This window comes from Phyllosticta citriasiana, assembly GCF_038021145.1.
Source record: "Phyllosticta citriasiana strain CBS 120426 chromosome Unknown IWZ02scaffold_19, whole genome shotgun sequence".
Classification (NCBI taxonomy): Eukaryota; Fungi; Ascomycota; class Dothideomycetes; order Botryosphaeriales; family Phyllostictaceae; genus Phyllosticta; species Phyllosticta citriasiana.
The window spans coordinates 68227-92963 of record NW_027117296.1 but is presented as its reverse complement, the minus strand read 5'-3'; the positions used below and the strand labels follow the sequence as shown (position 1 = coordinate 92963).

At 55.0% G+C, this 24737-nt stretch overlaps 10 protein-coding genes across 10 annotated transcripts; 6 read left to right on the top strand and 4 right to left on the bottom strand.

The window, feature by feature from the left end:
• Positions 1-27: 27 nt before the first annotated feature.
• Positions 28-1559, bottom strand: IWZ02DRAFT_494719 (FAD binding domain-containing protein; the record flags this gene model as incomplete). Its single annotated transcript, XM_066770055.1, has 7 exons — positions 28-146; positions 196-396; positions 449-646; positions 702-1164; positions 1207-1213; positions 1242-1414; positions 1461-1559. The coding sequence occupies 7 exons, from the start codon at positions 1557-1559 to the stop codon at positions 28-30; spliced, it is 1260 nt and encodes a 419-aa protein (XP_066618096.1).
• Positions 1560-1701: 142 nt separating this feature from the next.
• IWZ02DRAFT_494718 (uncharacterized protein) lies at positions 1702-3275 on the bottom strand (the record flags this gene model as incomplete). The annotated part of the gene is made up of 2 exons (XM_066770054.1): positions 1702-1930; positions 2767-3275. The coding sequence occupies 2 exons, from the start codon at positions 3273-3275 to the stop codon at positions 1702-1704; spliced, it is 738 nt and encodes a 245-aa protein (XP_066618095.1).
• Positions 3276-3839: 564 nt separating this feature from the next.
• On the bottom strand, positions 3840-6357 carry IWZ02DRAFT_510494 (sugar transporter STL1). The gene is made up of 4 exons (XM_066770504.1): positions 5769-6357; positions 5482-5718; positions 5007-5432; positions 3840-4957 (listed from the first exon to the last, which is right to left on the bottom strand). Exons 1-4 carry the CDS (start codon positions 5941-5943, stop codon positions 4323-4325), a joined length of 1473 nt encoding a protein of 490 aa, XP_066618094.1. The 5' UTR covers positions 5944-6357; the 3' UTR covers positions 3840-4322.
• A 383-nt stretch (positions 6358-6740) lies between these two features.
• IWZ02DRAFT_494716 (gluconolactonase precursor) lies at positions 6741-7985 on the top strand (the record flags this gene model as incomplete). Its single annotated transcript, XM_066770053.1, has 3 exons — positions 6741-6749; positions 6809-7629; positions 7682-7985. The coding sequence occupies 3 exons, from the start codon at positions 6741-6743 to the stop codon at positions 7983-7985; spliced, it is 1134 nt and encodes a 377-aa protein (XP_066618093.1).
• Positions 7986-8582: 597 nt separating this feature from the next.
• On the top strand, positions 8583-9126 carry IWZ02DRAFT_494715 (uncharacterized protein; the record flags this gene model as incomplete). Its single annotated transcript, XM_066770052.1, has 2 exons — positions 8583-8650; positions 8880-9126. The coding sequence occupies 2 exons, from the start codon at positions 8583-8585 to the stop codon at positions 9124-9126; spliced, it is 315 nt and encodes a 104-aa protein (XP_066618092.1).
• Positions 9127-10061: 935 nt separating this feature from the next.
• On the top strand, positions 10062-12404 carry IWZ02DRAFT_114815 (cytochrome P450). Its single transcript, XM_066761419.1, has 8 exons — positions 10062-10531; positions 10585-10825; positions 10875-10927; positions 10980-11115; positions 11161-11579; positions 11626-11703; positions 11755-11969; positions 12029-12404. Exons 1-8 carry the CDS (start codon positions 10338-10340, stop codon positions 12286-12288), a joined length of 1596 nt encoding a protein of 531 aa, XP_066618091.1. The 5' UTR covers positions 10062-10337; the 3' UTR covers positions 12289-12404.
• On the top strand, positions 12264-13463 carry IWZ02DRAFT_510448 (uncharacterized protein). Its single transcript, XM_066770502.1, has one exon. It carries the CDS (start codon positions 12520-12522, stop codon positions 13423-13425), a length of 906 nt encoding a protein of 301 aa, XP_066618090.1. The 5' UTR covers positions 12264-12519; the 3' UTR covers positions 13426-13463.
• Positions 13464-13581: 118 nt separating this feature from the next.
• IWZ02DRAFT_464309 (uncharacterized protein) lies at positions 13582-17897 on the top strand. The gene is made up of 2 exons (XM_066768391.1): positions 13582-17533; positions 17589-17897. Exon 1 carries the CDS (start codon positions 13948-13950, stop codon positions 17494-17496), a length of 3549 nt encoding a protein of 1182 aa, XP_066618089.1. The 5' UTR covers positions 13582-13947; the 3' UTR covers positions 17497-17533; positions 17589-17897.
• Positions 17898-19743: 1846 nt separating this feature from the next.
• On the top strand, positions 19744-20712 carry IWZ02DRAFT_368006 (L-asparaginase II; the record flags this gene model as incomplete). Its single annotated transcript, XM_066764371.1, has 1 exon — positions 19744-20712. A coding segment is annotated over one exon (969 nt), but the record flags the coding sequence as incomplete, so codon positions are not given.
• A 469-nt stretch (positions 20713-21181) lies between these two features.
• IWZ02DRAFT_410130 (uncharacterized protein) lies at positions 21182-24442 on the bottom strand. Its single transcript, XM_066765707.1, has 4 exons — positions 24116-24442; positions 23811-24084; positions 23067-23763; positions 21182-23020 (listed from the first exon to the last, which is right to left on the bottom strand). Exons 1-4 carry the CDS (start codon positions 24434-24436, stop codon positions 21406-21408), a joined length of 2907 nt encoding a protein of 968 aa, XP_066618087.1. The 5' UTR covers positions 24437-24442; the 3' UTR covers positions 21182-21405.
• Between the last annotated feature and the right edge of the window lie 295 nt (positions 24443-24737).

Below are 24737 nucleotides of genomic sequence, written 5' to 3'. Positions count from 1 at the left end.
GCAGTTTCGGGGTCAAGGTCGAAATGTCTAGATACGGGGCCTCCCTTGCTCTTCTTGCGACGCAAGATACGCATTCAGCGCGTCGGTCGAGCTCTTCCACTCGTCGTGCATGATAGCATATTGGATGAAGCCCATGTACTCCTCCACTGCAGAGCACGTCAGCAAGTATCCGGCAAAAAGTTGACGTCAACTCACTCGTCGGCGGTGGGCCGTCGGATCCGTCGGGATGCCGTCCCCGAATACGCGTGTTTTCTTGCACGCGCTCCGCTCTTTCTTTACGGCACGTCTGGTACAGGTGCAGCCGGGCGGGGATTTCAGACGGCGACGTGCCCAGCGGCAGCAGCACGCCCAGGGAGACGGCGTCTTCGACGGCGATGGCGCCGCCTTGGCCGAGATCTGCGTGATGTCAGCCTCGTGCAAGATTTTTGGATGCGGGACGACCAAGTACAGGGCATGAATGGATGCGCCGCGTCGCCGATGAGCGCTGCTCGTCCATTGACCCACGTCGGCAGTGGCGCCATGTCGAGCAGCGGCCACGGCTTGACGCCCGATTCGCTTTCAGAGCCGTCGGGAGCAAGCTCGAGGAGACGACGGAAGCCGCTGTGCAGATTGCCAAAGGCCACAAGCATGGCCTCCTTGGCCGTTTCTGTCGCGCCGGTCAACAAGTCTTCCTCCATCAACAACAAGGCGAGCCAACATACTCGGTGCGCCTGGCTTTTCAGGCTCCCACTTGTCCTTTTCAGACACGAACGCGGCGACATTTGTAAGGGTGTTGTTTCCGCAGGGATATAGCACGATGCGCTTGTCATCGCCTTCAATGTCGACAAACATGCCAGGACGCTCCACCAGGCACCGCGCTCCCGGGTCGGCCTTGACCATGTCGGTAGGAATCAGCCATCTGTAGCAGTGTCTTCCTGCGCTGAATGGCGTCTGCTCGGCACCGCAAATGGCGCTGCGCGACTTGGAATGTACTCCTTCGGCGACAATGACGACGTCTCCCGAAACTCGGCGGCCATCCTCGAGAATAACGGTGCCCGCTGCGCAGTCGACGCTGGCTGCCGGAGAGCCTGTGTGGAGTACTGCTGGAGTGCCTCGTCCCTCGGCGTTTATGGCGCCGTCTTTGAGCATTCGGTGCAACCCAGCGCGATGGATAAAGTACCAGTCCTGCAAAGGTCAGCGCAGACGAGAAAGTTCGGCTTGGATCACTTGCAGCCTGCCAGGTGAGTCGTTCGTCCTCGTACGTCTTTGTAAAGCCAGGCTTGCCAGAAGACGCGTCGAACATGGCAAGCTCGCGGCTCTGGGTGGCTCCGTACGCTTCTGGGTCCAGGCCGAGGCGGCGCACGAGTGTCGTGAAGTTCGGAGCAAGGTGGATCGCGGCGCCAATCTCGCTGGCGAGGCGTGATTTTTCAAAGAGCTGGACGTATTAGCGACACGCAGGTTTGCATAGGAAGACTTGGTACCTCGACAACATGCCCCTGCTGGCGCAGTACTATGGCGGCTGCCAAGCCACTTATGCCAGCACCGGCAATCAAGACTTTGAGCGGGCGATGCTGCGTCATGCTGTGATGCAGTCACGTGAAATGGAAGGAAGCCTGCAGTTGTTTCTGGTGAGCAAGATGCCGAGGAGTTCTTAAGTAGTCTTGAAGCATCTGATCGGACTTCGGGGATGGGCCGAGTCTGGTTTGGTCCAGAGGAATGCTGTCAGCCAATGGGAGGCGTCAGAGTGCAGCTAGTCGGGAGTGGCAGCTGAGAGCCGCAGCCGGACTTGAGGGTGGGGAGGCGAAGGGAGTCACCATTCGGTTCATGTCGCCACTTGACAGGCTTGCCGACGCGGCCCGGGCCTTGTTTCGGGGCGCTGGGGTTGTCGGATTCCTTGGATACCTTGGCCTTGACCATGGCCTCACGGTTGGAAAAGTCTGACGATACAGAGCTGATGAATGTAAAAGGTTGAATTCAGGCCCGATAAAGACTTGTATGAACTTGACAGAGCAGAAGCAAAAGGAACACGGAGCGATCAACCAGACACCCAGAGCAGAAGCACAGATGGGGACAGTGTGGGCACTGAAGCCTCATCAAGACATGATGCCGAGTCCCTACCGTGAGAATCCGTTGCTTACCGGTCTAGTGGCCAAAACAGAGGCAGACGAAGGATGGATTTTCAAGCTGGCCATCGTCTTGGCAAAAGGCGTTCTGTGCACCGAGTGTTCCAACACCCATTGCCGGAGAACTCTTTCAACTTGTGTCGCACCGATGATGCGGACAATGTTTCCTAACAAAGGCCGTCTTCTTGCCCTGCAATCGTTGTGCATCTGTCCTGGGCGCAGCTGTTTTGACTGTTTGGATCAGGTCGAGTAGAGGCCGAGTCGAGGTCGCGTCAAGTTCGCGTCGAGTTCGCGTCGAAGCCGAGACCGAAGTTTGGCTTCGGGCGTGGAAAACTGTGGAGACTTGTTGTGGGGCCAGGCGTCGAGGAGTTGAAGACGTATTGGGTGGGTGGCTGGAGCGAAGAAGGGCGGTATCAAGCGGGAGAGCGAGGCCGAGGCCGGGACCAAGAGGTAGCAGATAGTGGCATGATGAGGGAGCGATTAGAATGCTGTAGGCGAGGAGCAAGATGTGGACCAAGACATATGGCGATGGTGATGGTGTTGAGGGTCGACGACAAGCGACAAGCGAGCGCTTAGATAAGCGCCTGATGCCCTATGCACCACCACCAAACAACAACAACAACAACAACAACAACAACAACAACCACCGACAGCTTGTACGCACAAGCGTGTCAGTTTCTTCTCTCGCTCGACAACCTCAGCCAGCTCGTGTACCTCGTGGTATCTAAAGGGCGGCCAGCCGATGCGGTCAACCAAGTCCTGCCATCCCCTCGTCCTCTTCAGCCACGCCCTCGCCTTCGCGGACGCATCGAGCATGACGAAGTTCACCGCGTGTCCGCCGCTCATGGCGACGATCGCCTCGTGCCTCGCCTTAGCCGCGCCTATCTGCGTCGTGGCCGCGCTCAAGCTGCCGCCACCCTTGCCGCTGTCCTGTCGGTACATCTGGACAGCTTTCTCAATCTTATTGAATTGATGAAGCACAGTGAGTAATCCGTAACCCGAACTAAGCAAGCTGAAAAAATCATCCCGAATTCTGTCGTCATCCGGGTCCAAAGGCTTTGAACCCGCCGGCATGTTACACGCCTTAATCGGCACCTCAGAGACTCTGCCGCTCGCTGCCGGCTTATCCTGCTGCCTCTTCCTCGCCGCCGCCGCAGCCGAAGCCGACAGCATGTCGATGTGCTCTTCGTCCTGCCTGCTTCGCTGGAACAGCTAGAGAGCGCCAGACAAATCAGTCTTATTGTAGTAGGGATAAGTACACGCCTTCGTGGCCCATCTTAACTTAACTCATGCCAAGATTCTGCTTCGTTAGATGGAGCAGACCAGTCCCTTCTAGACGCACTGCATAGTGCTCCCTCACAAAGACGACGGAGTATGCCGACTGGGTTAGGTGATAATTGGCGCGGTGTCTGCTTCTGGTCGGGTTGGAACAGTCCCGCCGTCGGCGTGCGTGTCACAAGCAACATGTCCACGTGCTCATGTCAGGGAAGGCTGCTGTATTGCTCCTAAGCCATGACCTCTCACGCGTGCCCTTCCGGAAAGAGATGGCCATCGAGCCGAAGACGTCAAGCACCTCAGGCAAAAGTCAACCAATTCCTATCCCTGAATGAAGCCGTCAAACATCAAGTCGTCAAGTCATGAAACACCCACCACCTGCCAACCTACTCAGCCCCAGCTTGGACAGAACACGGCGACAAAAAACAGCAACTCAAACGCCGCCCACCCCTCGATCGACCAGATTTTGATCCTCGCTATGCCCTCACGCGCAGATCCACGCGCCCCCTAAGCCATCGTCGGCGTCCAACCCAAAACACCTCGCACCGTCCACCCTGTCCCTGGCGTCGGCGTTTGAACACTGCATGGCCAATAATGTGGACAAATTAGCCCCCACTAACATTACTTGCGGGGAACGACTTTGCGGGGAACCACGAGGACACGCATGCGAAGCTCCGTGGAATTCCTCTAGAAGACTGCTGTTTTAGGGCGGGTGAAGTACTCACATGGATCATGTTTGCAGGAGACACTCCAAAATTATCGAACGCGATAATTCACAGTAATGAAGCCAGCGCACGAGCTATCTTAAGTACAGTTGTTGTGATCATGACTCAACAAACCACAGTTTTCCTCATCGTCTGCTACAATGGCTCAGGATCAGTTCCGACTCCGGCACACTCACCGCAAAGGAAGAAGAAGAAGAAGGAAAATTATGCTACAGAATTTTCAAGCGTCGACATCTTCGACTTGCTCGATGGTCCCCTGCTTGCCTGCCGCAGATTTATCCCTTTCAAACTCACCTGGCTGCTCGGCAAACAATCTGTCCATATCTTCCAGCTGCTTGCCCATGGTCTCGGGGTAGAACCAATAAATCACGGGGAGGAACGAGTAGTTCAGCACCGCGAAGATGATGTACGTCCGCCAGCCGATGTTGGAGATGGACGGCGGCGTGAACATGACGACGGCGAAGTTGATGATCCAGTTGCACGCCGACGAGAGCGAAGAACCGCGCTGGCGGAGACGCAGCGGCAGAATCTCCGACGGGTACACCCACACTGTGGCTTGGAAGCCGACGGTGAAGGCGCCCTGGTAGATGAAGAGCATCGTGGCGGCGGCGATACCGGCGGAGTGCTGGATTGACGTCTTGTGTTGCACCTGGTAGATGAGACCACACTGAATCGCCATGACGGTCGCCATCAAGAAGATCATGGAGAGCAGCAGCGGTCGGCGGCCGATGCGGTCGATCAGGAACCATGGGATGAAGGATGCCAAGAAGAACCACGTTTGCAGGAAACCACTCATGAGCGCCGCCATGTTGTCATCGAAGCCAACGGAGTCCTTGAACAGAGTGGCCGCATAGTCTGCGGAAGGTTAGTGACAACTTCCAACCAGATCAGAGAAGAGACCTACAAATGATGGCGTTAATTCCACCGAGCTGCTGGAAAGCCTGAACCGAACAAGCAATCAACAGCCGACGACGCGACTTGATTTCATCTTCGACCAGCAAATCCTTCCACGACCCCGCGCCAATCGCCTCTTCGAGCGCGGCCGTCTTGACAATATCGGCGTGCAGAGCCTGAACTTCGGACGGCGTCATGTTGTGCTTGTACAAGCGGCTGAGAACGGCAAATGACTCTTCCCGGCGATCGTGACGGGCCAGCCAGCGCGGCGACTCGGGAATGATCATCAATAGGATTCCCATGGGAACGAGGAAGACGCACTGCAGGATGGTCGGGATGCGCCAAGCCCACACCTCGTGTCTTTTGGAGAAGCCGTAGTCAATCCAGTAAACGAGGAAAATTCCAAAATTGAGCGTCGAGAGCTGGGCACAGACGTCTAGACGCAGTTGTCAGAGGTGGGTTTGCTGCGAGCTCACACAACTTACAGATTCCTCTCGTGGCTTGAGGAGCAAATTCGGCCATCAAGACGGGCGCAGTACTGTTGATGAAGCCCATACCAATACCAGAGACGATGCGGGCAATGATTAAATGCGATCGGTGGTAGGCGGTAGATTGTAGCAGGGCGCCAACAATCATGATGATTACGCCGACTCTAATACTCTTGATCCGCCCGAGTTTCTCACCCCATATCGATGTTGCGATTGAACCGAGAAAGCATCCAACTGCAGATGGTGATCAGTGGAGCCCCAACCGTGGTGCGAGCGCAACGAACCTTCGTAAATGGCGACAATCAACCCCACCATTGTCGACCTTGGTGTGTCGAACTGGTGCTTCCATCCTTTGGTATTCACGAAACCACCCATCAACCCATTGTCGTATCCGATGAGCAAGAAGCTCAAACATGTCAGCGCGGTGACAAAACTCAGCAGAGCGCGCCCCTCGAGCATGGTGGCGGTGCGACACAGCGACAAGGGAGCAAATCTGTGAGGAATCTGGGGAAAATCTGGGGAAAGTGTGGGGTAAAGATTACCAAGAAGATCTTGAAGCTAACAATGAACTTATAGAGATTATCACCAAGTCGAGCCGCAGATGGACGAGCCCCAAGGAGACTTGTTCAGTTGCCGACAAGGAGGCTGTACATCGAGAGGTTGACGTGCAAAGTACAAAGACGCGCCCGCGTGTGTCTGGAGACGGGCAGCGGTCAGCTGACTTGGCCGTTGCTGGGCCATGTATCGGCATTTGCTATCGTATTTTTAACGTTTGATTTTGGCTCCCGCGATGAAACGGAGCTCGACGGCACTCGATCGATCGGGACGGCGACCACAATCGGCACGCTACCACCCTTTGAGACGCCGACAGGTCCTGTTCCCCTCCTCTTCGCCAAAGCATGATTGTTGTCGTCTGCTACAGGTTCAAGAAGCATCCATCATGGCCATGTTGTTGCAGCATCGTGATTTGATCCCTTCATCGACATTCGAAACCCTATGGCGCGCGCCTTAGCATCTCCCCCCGAGACCTGGACAGCCCTCCCACGCCATCCCACGCCGCCCTGTCCCACAAGCCATGGAATCCATGCCATGCCACCACCGCCGACGGTCTGGGTGCCCCGCAAGCTCGGCATAGACTTGGGCGTGACGTTAGTCTTTCAAACGCCGACGACAGAGTACGTCCCTTTGTTCGCCATAGATTTACAGGCGGACGGGCGATATCAGAATGACAGAATATGCCACCGGCTTCCTTCGCCATGTTCAAGGTAATGAGGCCACACCAAGACTTCAACACCAGGCACGTTTGCTGAGTCGGAAACTGCAGGTTGTCTCACTCGCGGAAAAGACGCTAAAGCATGAGCACTCGCGTGCTCTGCAGAATGGGGTTGGAGCAGGAGGAGTAACCACCCATGGCCATGCAGACGCTCATGCTCTGCTTGCCCTGGGGAAAAAGGCCGCCAAGACGCCCTTCGTCATCTATGACGCCTCCGCGCTCAAACTTTTTGGCCCAAAGCCAAAGCTGTCATGTATTCTGTCCCACAGCGCGTACCCTTTCGCCCACGAGGCTGGCGTCTATGACCGCAACACGCGCTCTGTCTTTATCACGTCGAATCGCTACCCGGACGCCCGTGACGGTGAGCAGACCATTGCCGTTTCGCGGCTCCGCCGCCCCGTGGGAGTCTCGGACAAGTGGACCTGGGAGCAGCTCGACACCCCTGGCGTTGTCATGGGCAATGGCGGCACCAACTACGCGGGTGGCGTCTTGTTCTGCGCCCAGGGCGACTTTTGCTGCCCCAGTGCCCTCGTCCACATGGAGACGGAGCCGCCGTATCACTGCACCACCCTCTTGAATCATTACCACGGCCGCGAGTTCAATTCGGTCAACGACGTCGTCGTCAAGTCTGATCGCTCCATCTGGTTTACGGATCCCGTGTATGGCTATGAACAGGGTTTCCGTCCGCGCCCACAGCTGCCCGGCCAAGTTTACCGCTTCGAGCCCGACACTGGCCATGTTCGCGTCGTTGCAGATGGCTTTGGTCGCTGCAACGGCATCTGCTTCTCGCCAGATGAGCGCACCGTCTACGTGACGGACACGGAATGGATCTACGGCGACGGCAGCACTGACGACATGCGCGTATCAACAATGTAAGTTCCCCCTCCCTCCACCACCGTGCTGAACAATACCTTGACAGCTCAGCTACGCCTTCGACGTGTGCGACTACCACGGCTCGCACTTCCTCTGCAACCGGCGCGTCTTTGCCATGGCCGACTGCGGCGTGCCCGATGGCATCAAGTGCGACGTCTACGGCAACGTCTACTCGGGCTGCGGCGACGGCCTCAACATCTGGAATCCCGCCGGCCGCCTCGTCGCCAAGGTCAAGGTTGACGGCGGCGTCGCAAACTTTTGCTTTTGTGAACCGGGTGAGATAATCCTCCTCAATGAGACTAAGGTGTGGCTGCTGCAGCTCGACCCGGCGACCAAGGGCGCGTTGAAGATTTGAACATTTTCTCTTCTTCTTCCCGCTTTTTGATCCCTGACGTCCAGATTGTAAGTCGCGGTTCTCCCGTTTGCTGCCCGCCGTCGTTGCTCTTTCACCTTTTTCGTAACGTCGAAGCAAAGCAAGCGTGATTCCCACATAGCGAGTCAATAGGTGTCCCTTTCTCTGCCTGCCAAATTTTCCTCGTCTCTTTTCGTCTGATTTTTTTCCGAATCTTTGCTTGAACGAGTTTTTCCTTTCCCAGTTTTTTGCCTGTCTTGCTTCCTTTCCTAGGTAATGCATCTTTCGGGGTTCGGTCTGCGCTTTCTCTCTGGCTCGCGTTTTCTTTTGTAACTAGATGGTTTGGGCGATGAAATTGATCTCTGAATGCCACCATGAAATGATTATTCCAATAATTGTGCGGCGAGATTCAATGCTCGCCCCCTTGCTACCGTCAACTAAACGCTAAAGCCCTCCTTCGACCTTCCTAGGGGGAAACACCACCCCAAGCATTTTCTATGGAGAGATTCGTGACTACTAAGAGCTGAGCCCTTGCGCCCGAAGCTTCGCAGGCGGAAATTTGCTCCATTAGGTTAGCTCCCGCCGAAACAGGGTCAACACATGCTGGCCCCAGCCGGCTACGTCTACGTCTACGTCAACGAGTCGGTGACGCACACGACGAGAATAGGGTGAGCGCTGTTTTAGGCGCTGAGTGAGGTCGTCGCGCACAACGTCGTTGGAGTTGAGCAGGCGCCGGCGCTGTTCGCGCATGGTGGACAGCCGCCGTGTTCAACAATGTCGATTTCACCGCGCATCTACTGGCGGGAACAGTCTTCCTGAGGTCCCCTCTATCTCTCCTCTTTGTTCCCAAATACATACACACGAGGAGGGAGTACAGTGACTAACACCCATCCTCAGTTCTCCTCCTCCGCGCGCCTCGCCGGGGCCTCGCTCTCCTTCACAAACCCGCGCCTCACAGCCGCCGGCACCACGTCCCTGGTTCGACAACATCATCGCGTCCGCCTCGCTCACAGCCACCGAAGTCACCTCAGTCTCGGGCGTCCTGCTCATCGCCAACTCGTCGCGGGTGATGCAGGAATTCTCCTACTTCGCCGGCGGCGAGCAGAACACCTCAGCGCGATCCAGCCGGCCGAGGTCGATCTAACTATCGCTGAGTCGGACGTCGCCGGTGATGTTGTCGCGTATAATGGGAGTACCGTGAAGGTGGCGTTGACGCGGCGTTCGACGTGGTCGGGGGCTTTGTGACGAGGCGGGTTTTGCAATTGAGTTGGATTCAGATGGTGTGTGGGTGCTGACGGCAGATTCGAACGTCTCGACGCTCGTCAGTGCGGATCAGTCGTTGGGCAATGTACACAGTGCCGGCTTTTCCATCGCGTACGATGCCGCGCAGCCCGCGGACGCGTGGTGGAAGGGTGAGACGAGGCGGTTGGCTGGTGGCGGTGTTGTCAAGCCTGCGTGAGATGCTGGTGTGCAGTGGAGAGTACAGCCTCGTCGTGGGAGGGGACGACAGGCGAGAACCCTGCAATTTTGAAACGACACAGGCTGCAATTTGGGCTCAATCTTTTGGCCTTTTCCTATGTGGTGTCTTGGAATTGGACAACGTGAAAAACTCTCTGTTGCTTCTGTCTTGCCCCTAAGTGTCAACGCTTCGCTTGACTCGAAGCATCTACCCCTGGGGAGCGACCTGTATGTCAAAAACTCTCTTTCCATTTTTATCCTCAGAAGACTTCAAGGTACTCACCATGGTCCAGTTCTGAATGCAAGTGTTTTGTCGTCGCTCAGGCGTTCGAGGTAGCTTTTCCTTGCACACCGTGAGTAGATACACCATTCGAACAACAACACAAGTCAGACGCGAAGTTTCCACCGGTCTGCTTCTCAATCCACTTCGAGTTTTCTTTTGCCGACGATCCGTCACTTCTTGTACATCGAAGGCCCATCTCCCATCCACACACCACCAGCAGCGCAAAGGGTGACAAACCCCGCAAATGACGCAGCAGCTGTGGAGCCGGTGCTCGTGTCTCGACTGCAACACCGTTTCACACCTCCGCAAACGAGCGCAACCACGCGATTTACGCTCGCAGCAAACCCATTCACTCTTCAAGAGAACCGAGACAATTGTGGGGCTGCTGACGCTGTTGCAGAAAACAGGGATGCGCCATTGGACACGCGACCCTTGTCCGGGACGGCGCGATGCGTGTCACTGCATTGCAGCTGCACGAGATTCTCGATTCCTTCTTGATCAACCCTTGATGCATTGGCAGCGTTTGTGTCCGGATCCGAGGGAGTTTGCTTTAAATCGAGGTGCTGGTGCTGGTTGGAGGGACTGTGGAATTCATACTGCGTGTTGAATCGGCCATGGGAACCTCGATGTCCTCGCAGGACCTGGCTTCCGGGCTGGCCTGGAAATGTGCTGTGTTTTTTGCCTTTCTGTCGTTGCTCTACAAGCTGTCTAAGCTGGGTCGTCGTGACCCTCGTCTCCCGCCGGGTCCTCCGACGCTCCCTGTCGTTGGAAATTTGCATCAGCTTTCTGCGAAACCGTTCTACAAACAGTACGTATAGTGAAGGCCTTGCGAGACGAGGTACTAACTAGGCCTATCTTAAGACTCAAGAAATGGAGCGAACAATACGGCTCCGTGTATTCTCTAAAGATGGGCTCAGACACGACGATCGTCCTCAACGATAGGAAAGCCATTCACGATCTGCTCGACAAAAAGGGCGCAATCTACTCTGACAGACAGAAGGACTACGTTGGATTGCTTGTGACGCACGGCCATTACTTTGCCTTTGAAGATGCGACGACCAGCTGGCGATCGCAGAGGAAGATTGTGTCGCATGTTTTGTCGGTGAGTGACAGTCTTGGTGCCGCTGAAGTAAATTGCTGACGAGGCCGAGCCACGAAACTTGGACGACAAGGGCGGGAAGTTTGTTCCTCTCCACGAGTCTGAGTACTTTTTCCGAAGGACCCATCTCGATTCATTGCACTGACAGATTGTCCAGAATGTCAGTCCTTTTGCTGGATCTTTTGAAAACTCCGGAAGACTTTTACAAGCACGTAAAACGCACGACCTGTTCCGTCGCAAACGTCGTCGTCTGGGGCCACCGCGCCGCAACCTACGACGAGTTCTGGGGACACGTGCGTCAACACCAAACGACCCGAGATCTGCGCTAAAAGTTCCAGAATGTCTACAAAGCCCTGGAAAAATTTTCAGAAGCAATGGAGATTGGTGCCAATCCTCCCGTCGACCAGTTTCCCCTCCTGAAGTGGATTCCCGAGCGCTTCGCAGAATGGAAGCGCCGCGCCATCTTCTCCGGACAGGAAATGAACAAGACGTGGATCAAGGCGCGGACGCTTGTCGAGGAGCGTCGCAAGAAGACTGGCTCTCGTCCGTCTATTGCGGATGGGATTCTTGATGGCAAGATTCATGTCGGGGCTGGAATGACCAGCAACAAGCTCAATCACTTTCTTGGATCCGTCGTTGAGGGAGGTGCGGATACCACGTCGACGGGCATGTTGACGAGCTTGATGCAACTTGCCCTCCATCCTGAGGTCCAGGAGAAGGCTCGAGAGCAACTGGATAAAGTTTGCGGTTCCGAAAGGTGAGAAATGTCCCCTGAAAAAGAGCAGCACACTGACACTTCGGAGGATCCCTTCCTGGTCCGACTTTGACCAACTTCCCTACATCAACAGCATCGTCAAAGAGTCCGTCCGCTGGGGGCCGCCGTAAGTTGCAAGTCAGTCAACCCGGTTGAACGCTCATCTCAAACGCCACAGTGTCCCATCTGGAATCCCGCACGTCGTCAGAGAAGACGACTGGTACGAAGGCATGTTCATCCCCAAAGGAACGAGCATTGTTGTCCCCATCTGGGCAATCCACCACACCGAGAAAAACGGCTACAGCGATCCCGAGACCTACAATCCGGACCGCTGGCAAAACCACACGCGGCTCGCATCAGAGCTGGCCGGCATCGCCGAATACGAAAATAGAGATAAGTCCCTTTGTCTGCAGGTTGTGGGATGCGACTGACTTTCCTCCCGAGCTCTCCACATCACTACGTCTATGGCGCTGGCAGGAGAATCTGCCCTGGGATGCATCTGGCCGAGCGCACTATGTGGCGCATGACGGCCAAGATTTTGTGGGCGTATGAACTTGTTCCTGTCGATGTCGACACAACGCGCTTCTCGGAAGGCTTTGCGCTTTCGCCGTTGCCGTACAAGATTGAATTCAAGCCGAGGAGCGCGGCTCATGCTGCTACGATTGAGAGGGATGCAGCAGATGCGATGAAATTCCTAGAGAAGTATCAGTAGGCAGATGAAGAATGAGAAGCGGAGTTCCATCCGGATTGTCCTGTTCAAGGAACAAAGACGTTGTCGTCAATGCGTGGGGAGTTTTTTGCCTGTACTGTCTCCATGTTTGTGAACAATGAGACGTTATTTCCTAAACAATGCCAGGTCCAGAAGATATAAGGGTAACTGTGCACGTTCAATCGTTTGGCAAAAATTCCGAAAATCCCCGACGAGACACACATCCCAGCAATCATGTATGAAGTACGCCAAGTAACCGGCCGTGGAATGGCCGTCTTTGCGACGCGCGACATTTGCCGGGGCACCTTTATCATGGTGGAAGCGCCCATCTTGGTCATGGAAAAGGGTATGGACGCCTCGGACGAGATGCAGGTGTTTCAACAGTACACCAAGCTGACTGCGCAGGACATGCCCAAGTACCTTTCGCTGTACGCAGCGGACAGCTTTGTCCAGAAAGCCCTTGACAATCTCAGGACCAAGTTTGAAGCTGGTCAGGTTGACGCGCGGACCACGAGCTATTCAAAGCTCATCGCTCGCGTAGCCGGGGTGGCGTGGACCAACAGCTACTCTGTACAGGAGGGTCATTTTGCCTCGGCTGTTTTTCTGGAGCAGTCCAGGGTCAACCATTCCTGCCTGTACAATGCGTCATACGATTTCAAGCTCGAGCGCGGAGTGCAGACGTTGGAAGCGGTCCGTGACATTGTTGCTGGTGAAGAGATCACGACCTGCTACACTGCTGTCGACGGACAGAACCAATCAAACAGAGCCGCCATCCTACAAGCAGAATACGGTTTCGACTGCAGGTGTCCCCTGTGCGAGATAGCCAAGTTTCCCACCCTGAAGGACAGACAAACCCCCGAGGATTTCGCCTTGCTGAGAGGTGAGAAGACCAAGCGGGACAATGCGGTGCGCATGATGAGTCATTGGATTTCCTTCCGAGCGTCCCAGAACAGCAGGATAACCAGTGGACTTGACATGGTAGAAGCCTTTGGCGTGACCATTCGCATCATGGAGCGCCGCCTGACTTTTCCGTATGCTGATGAGGCTGGAAGGGTGCAGACTGCAGACAACATCGTCAACCTCAAAAACGCCTTGGTCGATCTGAAGAGGTACATTGGTGTCCCAGACTGTTGCATGTAGTTAGTTGACGGTAGATAGGTGGTCAATGAATGGTGTTGCGTGCGTAATGCTGCAGATGCGATCGATGTCGAGTGAATGATGAAGGATGCAGCCATCCAGCTTTGGCCGATTGATCCGATGGATGTCACGAGATTCCCGTCTACGCGTGTGTTGGCCGTCCTGAACCAATGACATGTGCTCGTGAGATGGGATAGCAAGTAGGTGTGAGGCGCTGACCGTGCTCGGACCGGAATGGGAACTGGGCAACAGGCGGTGTATGGCGATCACGCTGATACTTGGATAGAAGGCCCCGCTGCTCGTGGCCATGAGTCCATCTTGAACGGACTCGATAACTTGCCGATAGCGGATATGTAATTCAAAGGGTGCGATCTTCGTGTCAGGGTCCCGTGTGGCGTTGATGCAGCATGGTGTTGATATACCGCCAGACGCGCACCACCGTCGTTGTTGCGATAAATCCTGCAACCCTTCCAGGGCTGCATCTTTTGTGAATTTTTTCCCAAGTGTGGATTCGCGTACGCCGATATGGGCAACGAACAGTCTGTCCCCACCCCTGCCGTCGAAGATAATGCCAAGAGTCAAGATCCAGCTGTTGTAGCGGGAGATCCAACAAGAGACCCGCTGAATGATGTGACGGAGCCGGCCAATGTCAGTGCGCTTGCGATTGAAACGGACAACGTCAAATTCCACGACGGCCTCCCAACACCGACAGCGACGTTTGACAATCCCCCGGCCCAAGTTGCACCTGAGCCCTCCACCGCACCGATTGGGATTCCTCGCCAAAATGCAGACGCAAGAGACAAGCGACCTGCCTTTCTACGACGACTGACAACGATGCCCTCGGCGGTTTTGACGGCCCAGACGCATGCGGAGAATGTGACGGCCACACCAACGTCGCCATCGCCGGAGAAGACTTTGAAGAGCGTGGCAAAGGAGCAGCTGAACACAGTGAGCAGTCCGCGTTCCCGGAGTGCGACAAATCCAAGCGTCACGGACAATGAAAGCTGTTTTCCCTCTCCAGAGCGAGATTCCGAGCCCAAGGCTGCCTCTACAACAGTCACTTGTCCGCCGGAGCCAGACAACAAGGAGCTCGCTCAATCGCTGTCAAGCCTCCAGTCAGAAGAACGTTCGCGATTCGAGGGGGCTCGCTGGGATGCGCCTCGCTCGGGTTCAGTCAGCCCCTTGAGTTGCGACCATGTGAGCAACGGCGCCCCGGAGCTACAAGACCAAGACCGCAATGACACGCAAAGCCACATCATGGGTGGAATTCCAACGCCTCCGCGGGAGACCACTTTTGATGGAACGAGGCCTGTCGCCTTTTCAATGGACGACTGGGCGTGGCGCATGGAATTTCTGCCCTCGGAAGCCAGCGACGATGAAAACGACATTGACCCTGGATTTTTCCCGCTGCCCGATGGTGACGACGAAAGTTTTGCGGACGACGAGTTGTCTTTTCTCGACCCAGGCCGGGAAAGTGCGCTCAGAGGCGAATCGAGGAATGAGGACCACACCCTTGACTTGGCGCTTGTCCGGACAGCTTCTTCGGCGGAATCCACCCAAAAGGCTCCATCTCTGGTCCGAAGCGAGGCGAGAGCAGATGCCGGTGTTGGAGATAATGTTGCGAATCAGCAGGCAAATGCGACGACTGGAGAACCGGAGACCGAAGCCATGAAGCACGAAGAAGAGCTTGCGCCAGAAGAGTCGGAGGAAGATGTTGTTGAACCCAAGGCGGTGGAGGAAAAGTCGACCGTGGAAGAATTGACCGAGACGGACATTGTCGAGAACCTGGACGTCAGAGAACAGGTGCCTCGCAACGGCAAGCAAAACAAGAACGAGCAAACAGCCGAGCACGAGCAAACCTGCCCTGAGGTCACCAACCAGCAAGAAGCCTCCTTTGTTCGATACCCACCGGATTCGACGCCTTTGGATACGAGCCCGCAACCTTCGCAAAAAGTGGTCGAGCCTGACAATCGACGTGACTCTGCAATGTATCAGCTCAGTCTTGAGTCACCGAGAGACATGGATCAGCTCCAAACAATCAAAGAACCTGAACCTGCGGATCAGAGGAAACGCATGTCTCTAGCTTCAATTGAAGATCTTGCGGCCGAGCTTTCGCTGGCAGAATTTGAGGCGTCGGAATCAAAATTGGAACCAAAGTCCTCGGATTTGCAGGATGTCGAGCTCTCAAAGGGCAAGGAGCCCGCCGAATCTGTGACGTCCGATCTGGCAGCCGAATCCATTCCAAGGCAACTTGAAAATGATGGATCAATTGTTGAGAGTCAGCCAGCAGAGGCGAATCCCGCCGAAGAAGTGCCCCAAGAAAGTTCACAGTCTGAAGTTGCTGAGACGGTACCTGTGGCACCAACTTTCGAGTCGCCACCCAAGAGAGACCACGTCGCCGCGGCCAATAAACGACCCGCAACCGCTCACCCTTCTCGAATCGCAGCCGACACGAGCAGTAGACCTCTTTCCGCGCCTTCAAACCCACTTCAAGTGTCCGAAGGAGCACCGGCCCGCGAGAAGTCCAAGTCTTGGAAGACATGGCCTGCCTTGGTTAACCGCGCAGCCCGATCCAAGAGCGAGGCTTCCCGCACGGAAAAAGACCCGGATGAAATTCTTCCAGCGACCCCCATTCTGTCCAAGAACGCTGAATCGACGCAGCAAGAGCAGACCAAAGGTACCGAGCAGTCGAAGGCGGAGGTGGCGGACGACTTGAGCAAGCCGAACAGGACCTCTGGACTTGTCTCCAAAATCCCCACGCCGGCCGAACAGTCCAAAACCAAGGAAAAGAAGAAACGCGGCTCAATTCTGGGATCAATATTCCGCCATTCGAGTACGAAGGACGAAAAGTCGAAGATCAAGGAGAATGCAAAGCTGGAAAAGGCCAAGGAAAAGGAAGCCAAACTCGGCAAGAAGAACTCCAAGATCACAAAGGTCTACCGCCGTTCAAGTAAGCGACAAATGGATGGCGGTGAGGAGGAGCAAAAGGAACCGCCGACGCCTTCGTTACGTCCCGTGACTGCAATGGCGATCTTGGACACTCAGATGGTCGATGAACCGCTGCCTTTGGAGCAGCCAAACAAGGTGAAGGAGCTTAAAGAAACCGAGGGTGTCTTGAAGGACGCCACCGAGGAACAGAAGACGGAGTCTGCCGGGAAAGGCAAATACGGTCTTCCATCTGCTTCTCTCGGCATCCCGACGCTGCTTCAATCGCCGTCCAAAAAGAAGCAGAATCACGCCGAAGCAGCGTGGTACCACCGTAGATCAGCACCACCCCAGGCGCACACATCCAACGATGCTCAGCTTCCCAGAAGGGCGTCCATGGGAATATTCGGTGGCTCCGACAGCACTGAAGGAAGAAAGTCCCAGGGCAGCAATCTGCCACAGGCGAGACCCGCACAGCCGCAGAACCGCAGAGCAAGTGTCCACGTACCGCAGCACCTACCTCTGCGAGCCAACCCTCTTCTCCCTCCTGTCGACGACTCTCCATACGCGCGAGCGACGACGGGGATCCCGCAGCCGAGCACGTCGAAAATTTTCAGCTACCCGAACAGAAATCCGCCGTATCGAGGTGTTGCACGCACAAACTCGAGCCCGATCCAAGGCATGAGTTCTATGGCGCGGCCGCAGCCACAGACGCAAGCTCCCAGGGCTGGCCCCTCGCGAATCCCGAGCCCCAACCCCTCGCAGGTGCCTGCTGGGCGCCGACATATGGCGCCTCGACTGCCAAGTCAGCAGCGCTTGGTTGATGTGCGTCGGAGCAACACTTTTTCAGCGTCCTCGCAGGCCGGGCTTGGATTGGTTCCTGAAACGAACCAGAGCACTCCCGAAATCTCCAATGCTCGCGAAAACTATGGAGCAGCAAATCATGAAGCGCCTTTGAAAGGCACCGGCGTGGCTATCTCGGTGCCTCCACCTGCATCTGCTGGAATCTTCGCGAATTCTGCGAAAGGCGAGCAGTCCTTTGTTGCAGAGCTGGCGGATACCGATGTTGGGCGGAGAGGAAGCGAAGACATTACCATGCGCGCCACCAGCTATCCGGGAATGGAGTGGGTTCCTGAGGATATGGAGTAAGTCATGGGGCAATCGCAAACCTCTCGAAATGCGAATGGTAAGGCTTGAGACAAGACTTTACTCAGACCCCGGGATTGTTGACACTGTTGCAGAACAACGTGTAGAACGAGTCGATGGACATGAACGATGGTGCTTCCTGGAAGATGGAGTATTCGGTGTAAGGATTTTATGTCTTGTCATGTTTAGTTCCTTTTCTTTTACGATTTTACGGCCACCTATGAATAGCAAGCGAATTGAATGGATTTCCTGGCATCTCTTGTCGTCTCAAGGGGTCTCTGGCCCGCAGACTGTGGGACTTGGGTCCCGCGAAACGCGGTACAGTGGGTGCGAGAGTCCCATGTGGTCGATTGTGGGTTGAAATCTTATCGTTCAGGTATGACACAGAATTTCTACATGAAAACACATCTCCGGTGATCAATGAGGTGGGTCATCATGCTAGCGATGCCAGGGACCAGCAGTGAGATGACAGAAGAAAACAATGCCTCGCATGGCTGGAGCGAACCGCGGTAGAGCAACCCTTGTCTTTGTATTCCTTGGGCTGGCATTGCTTCTCTCGACTACATCCCGTTGAAACCAGAATCGGCGGCGAGGGAGAGCAAAAGTCTCCTTGCACTGCAGTGTTGACTTGGAATACCATTGCCCGGTTTCAGACCGAGACTAGACATTTCGGTGGAATTTCTACGGTTCTGGAAGAAACTTGACGCAGCTGGAGCTACTCGATGAGCCTGCATAAAAACCCACAAATGACGGAATTAGACCGCGCGCAATATACCTGTAGGGAGAAGGAAGTGCAATGACTGACGTAAGTGCATGGTGGTCAGGCCAACGATGATGACCAAAATAGAGGCCGGGGCGTCCAATGTTTCCTTGGTGTCTTGTTGGAATCTGGAAAAGCCACTGGACTTGCAGACTACGGTCGATCCAAAGTGTAATGCATTGCACTTTGCTTCGGTGTCGCGATGCGCAGTGCCAAGGGTTCTTCCGTCGACACAGCCCGAAATTGGACGAAGAATCTGCCGACCGTCAAAGAAGCATTCTCAAAAGTCACCCGCGGGCTTCTGGAACTGATGTCGCGCCAAGTGGACTGGTCAAACAAGCGAAGATGGGGATGACGGATCACAGACCACCTAGTGTGGAGTTGAATGCTCAAGCGGGGCCCCACAATTAGGTAAGTCTTTGAGCCTTGGTGTTCTCTCGACAAACGGTTCCTGAGCATCACGATGCGGCCTGAATGTTGTTCTCAATTTTTTGTCAAAGTTCTCAGGCCAGGCGCTCTCGGTCTGGCCATGCATGACGTACTTGCGCCAGCCCGGACGTCGCTCGCGGTTGTTCTTACGAAATTCGTGACAAAGCGCAGCTGCGGGACAAGCATTGCAAGGGTCCTTTTGTGAGCCTTTCTGCTTCGGCTCTCCTTGCAAGGGATGACAGCGTGTCATGCGAGAGAGAAAAGCACTCACATTTACATAACTTGAATCCAGGCATCGCTGGTGCCTGGGTAGCTCAACGGCGTTGGCGAGTCTTGGAAAACAGTTTCAAAGCCACGAAATTTACTTTGATTGTCTATCGGGAGTGAGTCACACAGCAATTGCGGTCGCGGAAGGGCGACAGCTCGAGGCGTTGTGGCAGTTTGGTCGAAAGGGATGCGGGAGCCGTCGTTGCCCCTGTCAACGAACAAGAAGAAGCGGCCAAAAACACCGAGGATCATAGATCGGCTTCCCGAACAAGTTTCTAGGGAGGTCAACTTTGCACTGCTGCGCCCGTTTTCGGTGCACGGGGCGTGTTTACCGGACCGATGACAAAGATGCCGGTTGCGATAAGCGATCCAGTTTCCTCAGCCATATCTCTGCAAAGGGCGGCCCGACCTTGGCAAAATCTCGTAGGCAAGGGAAGCCTTCCACGTGGTGAGACTGTTGTAGGGGAACCGGAACGCTTGCAGTCCGCGACTCGCCCCACAACCTAAGTGGTACCCACAGATAGCGGGCTTGGCCGTCGTCGACGATGATTGGCATGTAGTAATGGTCGTCTATCGGCAGCATCTTTACTCAACCGCAATACGAGTCAGTGGGGATTTGGACCAGAAGACAGTGAACAGTAGTAGGGGGCGTTGGTATAAAGGGCGTCGAGGAACAAGTTGTTGAACGCCATCCCCCGTCGTTGCTCGTCCAATTCGTTGTCAAGATGCGGTTTTCCAGCTCGCTCGTTGCCATTTCATCGGCCGTCTTCGCCTATGGCGTGACGGCAGCATCCAACAGCTCTCTGCCTCGTGTCAGCATCATCGCAACGGGCGGAACGATTGCAGGAACCAACTCGGATTCGACGTCGACGACTGGGTACAAGGCGGGATCGCTGGGAGTCGACGCCTTGATCGAGGCTGTTCCGGCGCTCTCGAACATCTCTACGGTCCATGGAATCCAGTTTTCGAATATCGGCAGCCAGAACATGAACACGTCGCTCCTCCTGAAGCTTACCAAGTTGGCCACCAATGTGGCTTCCAACGGCAGCGCCGACGGCATCGTCATCACCCATGGCACCGACACGCTCGAGGAGACTGCCCTGTTTCTGGACCTCACCTACAACGAGAGCCTGCCCATCGCAATGGCTGCAGCCATGAGGCCCGCGACCGCCCTGAGCGCCGACGGCCCCTTCAACATTTACGAGGCTGTTGCATTGGCAGGCTCCAAGGACGCAGCTGACCGGGGCGTCATGATTGCGCTGAACGACCGCATTGGATCGGCCATGTACACCACCAAGACCAACACTCGCTCCGTGGACACCTTCAAGGCCGTCGAGCAAGGATACCTCGGCTTCTTCAACGACGACGTTCCCGTCTTTTACTTTGAGCCCTCGCGCGTGTACAAGAAGCCTTTCTTTGACGTCTCCGGTGTTGAATCTCTGCCCAAGGTCGACATTCTGTACGGCAACATCGACATGGACGTTGGTATTCTCAACTACACCGTCTCCTCGGGTGCTGAGGGCGTTATCATTGCCTGCGCTGGTGACGCGTCGCTCCCGGATGCGTGGGCAGACGCTGCGCAGGCCTTCACCGAGCAGGGCATTCCGGTTGTCAGGTCCACTCGTACCGGCTCGGGCTACGTTGCACCCGCAGAGGGTACCTTGACTTCTGGCAACTTCAACCCGCAAAAGGCTCGCATCCTGCTCCAGCTCATTCTGAATGAGCACGGTGGAAAGAACAGCACTCTGATCCAGGAGTACTTTGACCCTTATCTGAACTAATTTCGGGCTGATTCGAATTTGGCGCAAGGATAGAAAAAGTAGATATCATAATAGACACGAGATTTGGCCTTTCTGTGTTTCGGATTTTTCAGTATCGTAGGCAGTGAGTTTCAAGGTCGCCCCATCGCAGAGGATCTGTAGACATCGAAAGGCGAAACCTGATTGAATTCCGAATCGCACATGTTCTTGAATGCTGTAGGAACGAGTGGATTGTCATGGAAGGCAGCTGATAGTGGTTTTTGGAAGGCGGCTGAGGCAAGGGGCTGGAAAAAGTGAGAAGGTGATTAGCTCTGAGCCCCCAAGCCGCTGCTTCTGTCCGGTTGTCGCATTGCGGAGGATACCAGATTCAATTCCGCGGAATGGAGGAGTGCGGATTCCGCTCGAAGCGCCGTTCTTCCGTTGGCGGCAACTTGCCCTAGAGAAATCAGCAGAGGCAGAAGAGAGCAGGACAGTCGGCTCTTGGGTAATCAATGCAGCTCTCCGAATCGGCTACAAGATGAGCGACGTTGATGGTTGGTGGTTGTCAAGTGACGGAAGAATAGCGACCGAGAGTTTGTTTTGACTCTGCACACCAGCCACGCCACTTTCACTCGCCACGACGCCACATCTCTTAACTATCCTCCCGCTTGAACACCACTACGGACAACAGAGAAACCCACGAGGAAATGAGCATGATCAACTGCCTCCGCCTCCACAACCACCGCCGCCCCCTCCGCATCCACCTCCACCTCCACCACATCCTCCTGGTCCGCTACCACATGCTGCTGATCCACAATTCCCTGATCCGCAAAGTCCTGATGTATCGCCTGTTGCGCTTGCTACGCTCGTGCAGAAACCAGAAATGCACGACAGAGAGTTACTGTTGGCTCCTGCACCCACACAAGTCCCGCCAGAAGTCCCGCCGGAAGCATCGCCAACAGCTGCAACGCTGGCGCAAGGAACAGCGCAGGCCGGAGCGACAGCACCTCCGCATCCAGAGCTAGTGTTGCTGTTGAGGTTGGTTCCATCATGATTACCATGCCGCTGTCTTCTCACGTCTTCTGGCGTGACGCCCACTTCGACCATTTCCATGCGGAAATTGCGCAGCATCTCGTAGGCTACGAGCTGGTCCTCGCGCCGCAAGTGAGCCCACTCGGCGACGAAGAAGTGGTTGTACGCGCCCTTGTTGAAAAAGCTGCTCCAGGGCTGCGCCCGATGGACACCTCCGAGCTTGAGGCGATCTGTGTGTGGATGCGGCTGCTCATGGAGCCACTTGGTCGCCTTTTGGAATCCGCCGTTGCCCGCCATCGCAACAGCACCCGCAGTGAGAGCTTCTTCGGCCTGCAACAGTAGCAATCTGTTCCGCACCCACCCGTCATCAGACAGAGGTTTGACGGATCCGTCAGGATTGTGCGTCGTGTAAAGACACCGATCGTGCGCAAGGTGGAGGGAGATGATGGACCACGAGTCGAAAGGAAAGGCCCACACGTGCTTGGAAATATTGCATCGAGAACAGGACACCGGATGGCGCCCAAATGCTTCGCTGCAGTCCCAGGGGAAAAGATCCTGAAAGCGGTACGGATGCGAGCCAAAGGCGCCCCAGTCATGCCAGTATTCCTGCAGGCTGTCCACAATGTCCGACTCTTCGTGCAAGCCATAGCGAAATTTGAGCAGGTACTCCTCGGTCAATCCGTTGGGCACGTCGAACTTGGTCCGAATGGGAACCTTGACGTACGCTCCGGGCCGACAGACAAAGCTCATCAGGTACAGCGGCAGGTTTTGATCATTGGGGCTTTTGCTCCACCGCCGCGAATTTACGAGCGGCAGAAAAGCCCGCTCGCTGATGAGCGAGTCGCAAAATTTCTGGCAATTGTTGTGTCTGGCGTTCCACAGGATGGGTGTCTGTGGATGAGCAAGCCTCGTGGCCAAGTCGCCCAAGTACAAGTCCAGTCTTTCTTCGAGCAATTCTTTGAGCTGGTCGACAAGATAGTCCAGGACCTGTTCCAGACTCCGTTGCTGCTCCGCTTTAGACAGACTCGGATCGTCCAGTCTCTCCAGTTGGCTCGCGCGGACAAGTTCGCGGATGAAATGACGCTCTTCTTTCGATCTCGAGGCCTTTACAAATGGCCAACCGACGACTTGCTTCATGACGGCCTTGATTCGCTTGGGCTGGGACGGATCATTTTTCACTTGGGAGTAGACCGGGCGGCCGTCTTTGGAACTAATGGCGAGCATTTTTTGAGGCCTCGGTTTGATTGTCGTCAGGAGTCGCGGAGGGTCCCGCAAGCTAACCAATGCGCCACTTTTAGTGCTGTTGTCTGTCAGATGATGGATCAAGAGAAGTGTGGTCGACTCACTTGCGAACGCCATTTTCGATGACGAGTGGGCCAATTCGCAGCGCCATGTGGACATTTCCAAACGGGTATTTTCTGGTGTAATGTCTGAGGTAGAACGGAATATCACCGTCGCCTTCCTCTTCCTCCGCCACACCGTAAGTGCTACTCGGCATACTGACTCCCGATTCGTCCTCGAGCATGTCTACCCACTCGTCGTCCCTTTCTTTCTTTTGCGGCTCCAAAAACTCTTTTACATCTTTTCGTGGTCTGATATCAAGAAACTTTTTGATGATGGCTGTCTTCTTGCGTCCTGCCTGCTCAGTCATGGTAGCATACTTGGCCCTGGCAAGGCGCTCGTTGAGTCGCAGCAGCTCGCAAGTATTGGGACCTGCTTCAATGTGCTTCTCTCTCGGGTCCACTGGAAACAACGCTCTTGGATTCCCTTGTTCGTCAAGATGAGGTACCTCTGGGCACTTGCACATTTTTCGGCTTGTCTCGGCATCTATCGACTCGGAAAAGACGCAGTGTTTCGGCACTTTCACATAAGACCTGTCGCCGTAATGCTTCTGTCTGTAGCATTGCTCGCAGATGCCAGTTTCCTGGTCCCCTTCGAGACGAACAAACATACTGCCGCGAATTATCTGCCTGCAATTGGGCAGAGCACATTCACGCGGCCTGAAAGTGGGCTTTTGGTCTTGAGTGAATTCGGCATGAGACACTGGTCATACTTAGCTCGCGCATGGAGGCAATGGAATCTCAACAAACTTTGAGGGACGGTCGGTCTTTTCCAAAAATCAAAGTGCGACAAGACCGGTCGGTGTTCGATGATCTTCTCAATATCGAGGAAGCCTGCGCTCCTCAGGAGCATATTCGCGAGTCGTTCAGTTGGGTCAAGACGATTACTTTCGGCTGCACGTCGCACAGATGCTTTGATTCCCGCTCGAAGCTTGTCCGAAAAGTGTTCTGTTTCCAGACTCTCCAACTTGAGATAGATGCCATCTTCGTATGTCGACATCAATCGGTCTTTCACCTCCCAAGACTTGGTTGATCTTGCTGCGCGGCAGTCAGACGATGGTCCCGCGTTGCAGCTGCTGCAACTCACCGTAGGGGGCGCGGTAAAATGCGCGAGACCTTTCGTATACCTGGCCAATGAAGGTCTCGAACCCGTAGAGACCATCGACATCCGCATCATCTTTTTCTTTCCAGATTTCGTACCGTGGTTCTTGAAGCTTTTTCAACGTGAATAAGATACTTTCCAGCTCCTGCCGTACGCCATCCCAGTACAAGTCCACAACCTGTTGTTTCAGTTTGTACCTGGCATTGCCTACATATGTCCAGCTAGACTTTTCGATCTCAGAGATGTGTTTGGTCGACCGAGAGTTTGTAATCATGGCTGGGGAGCGACAGCCGCAGCAAGGAATTACTGAGATCCAAAAAATTCAGAGAGAAGGAGTAGGAATTTGACGACTGGCTTATGATGGCTGTGGAATTCCCATCCTTGCCTGAATTTGAGCGCTTGGAAGCATTTTGCAGCATGGCTTGAGATTCTTGGAAATAACACAGTGCCGGCAAGGCTGAGTACACGCATGACGGAAGACAGACGAGGCTGGGTCTTCAGCCCCCAGTGGAGTGACGCCTGGAGTTCTGCCTGAAGCTGTCGTACCAATATTGAGCCTGCTTGTCCGTGCGACC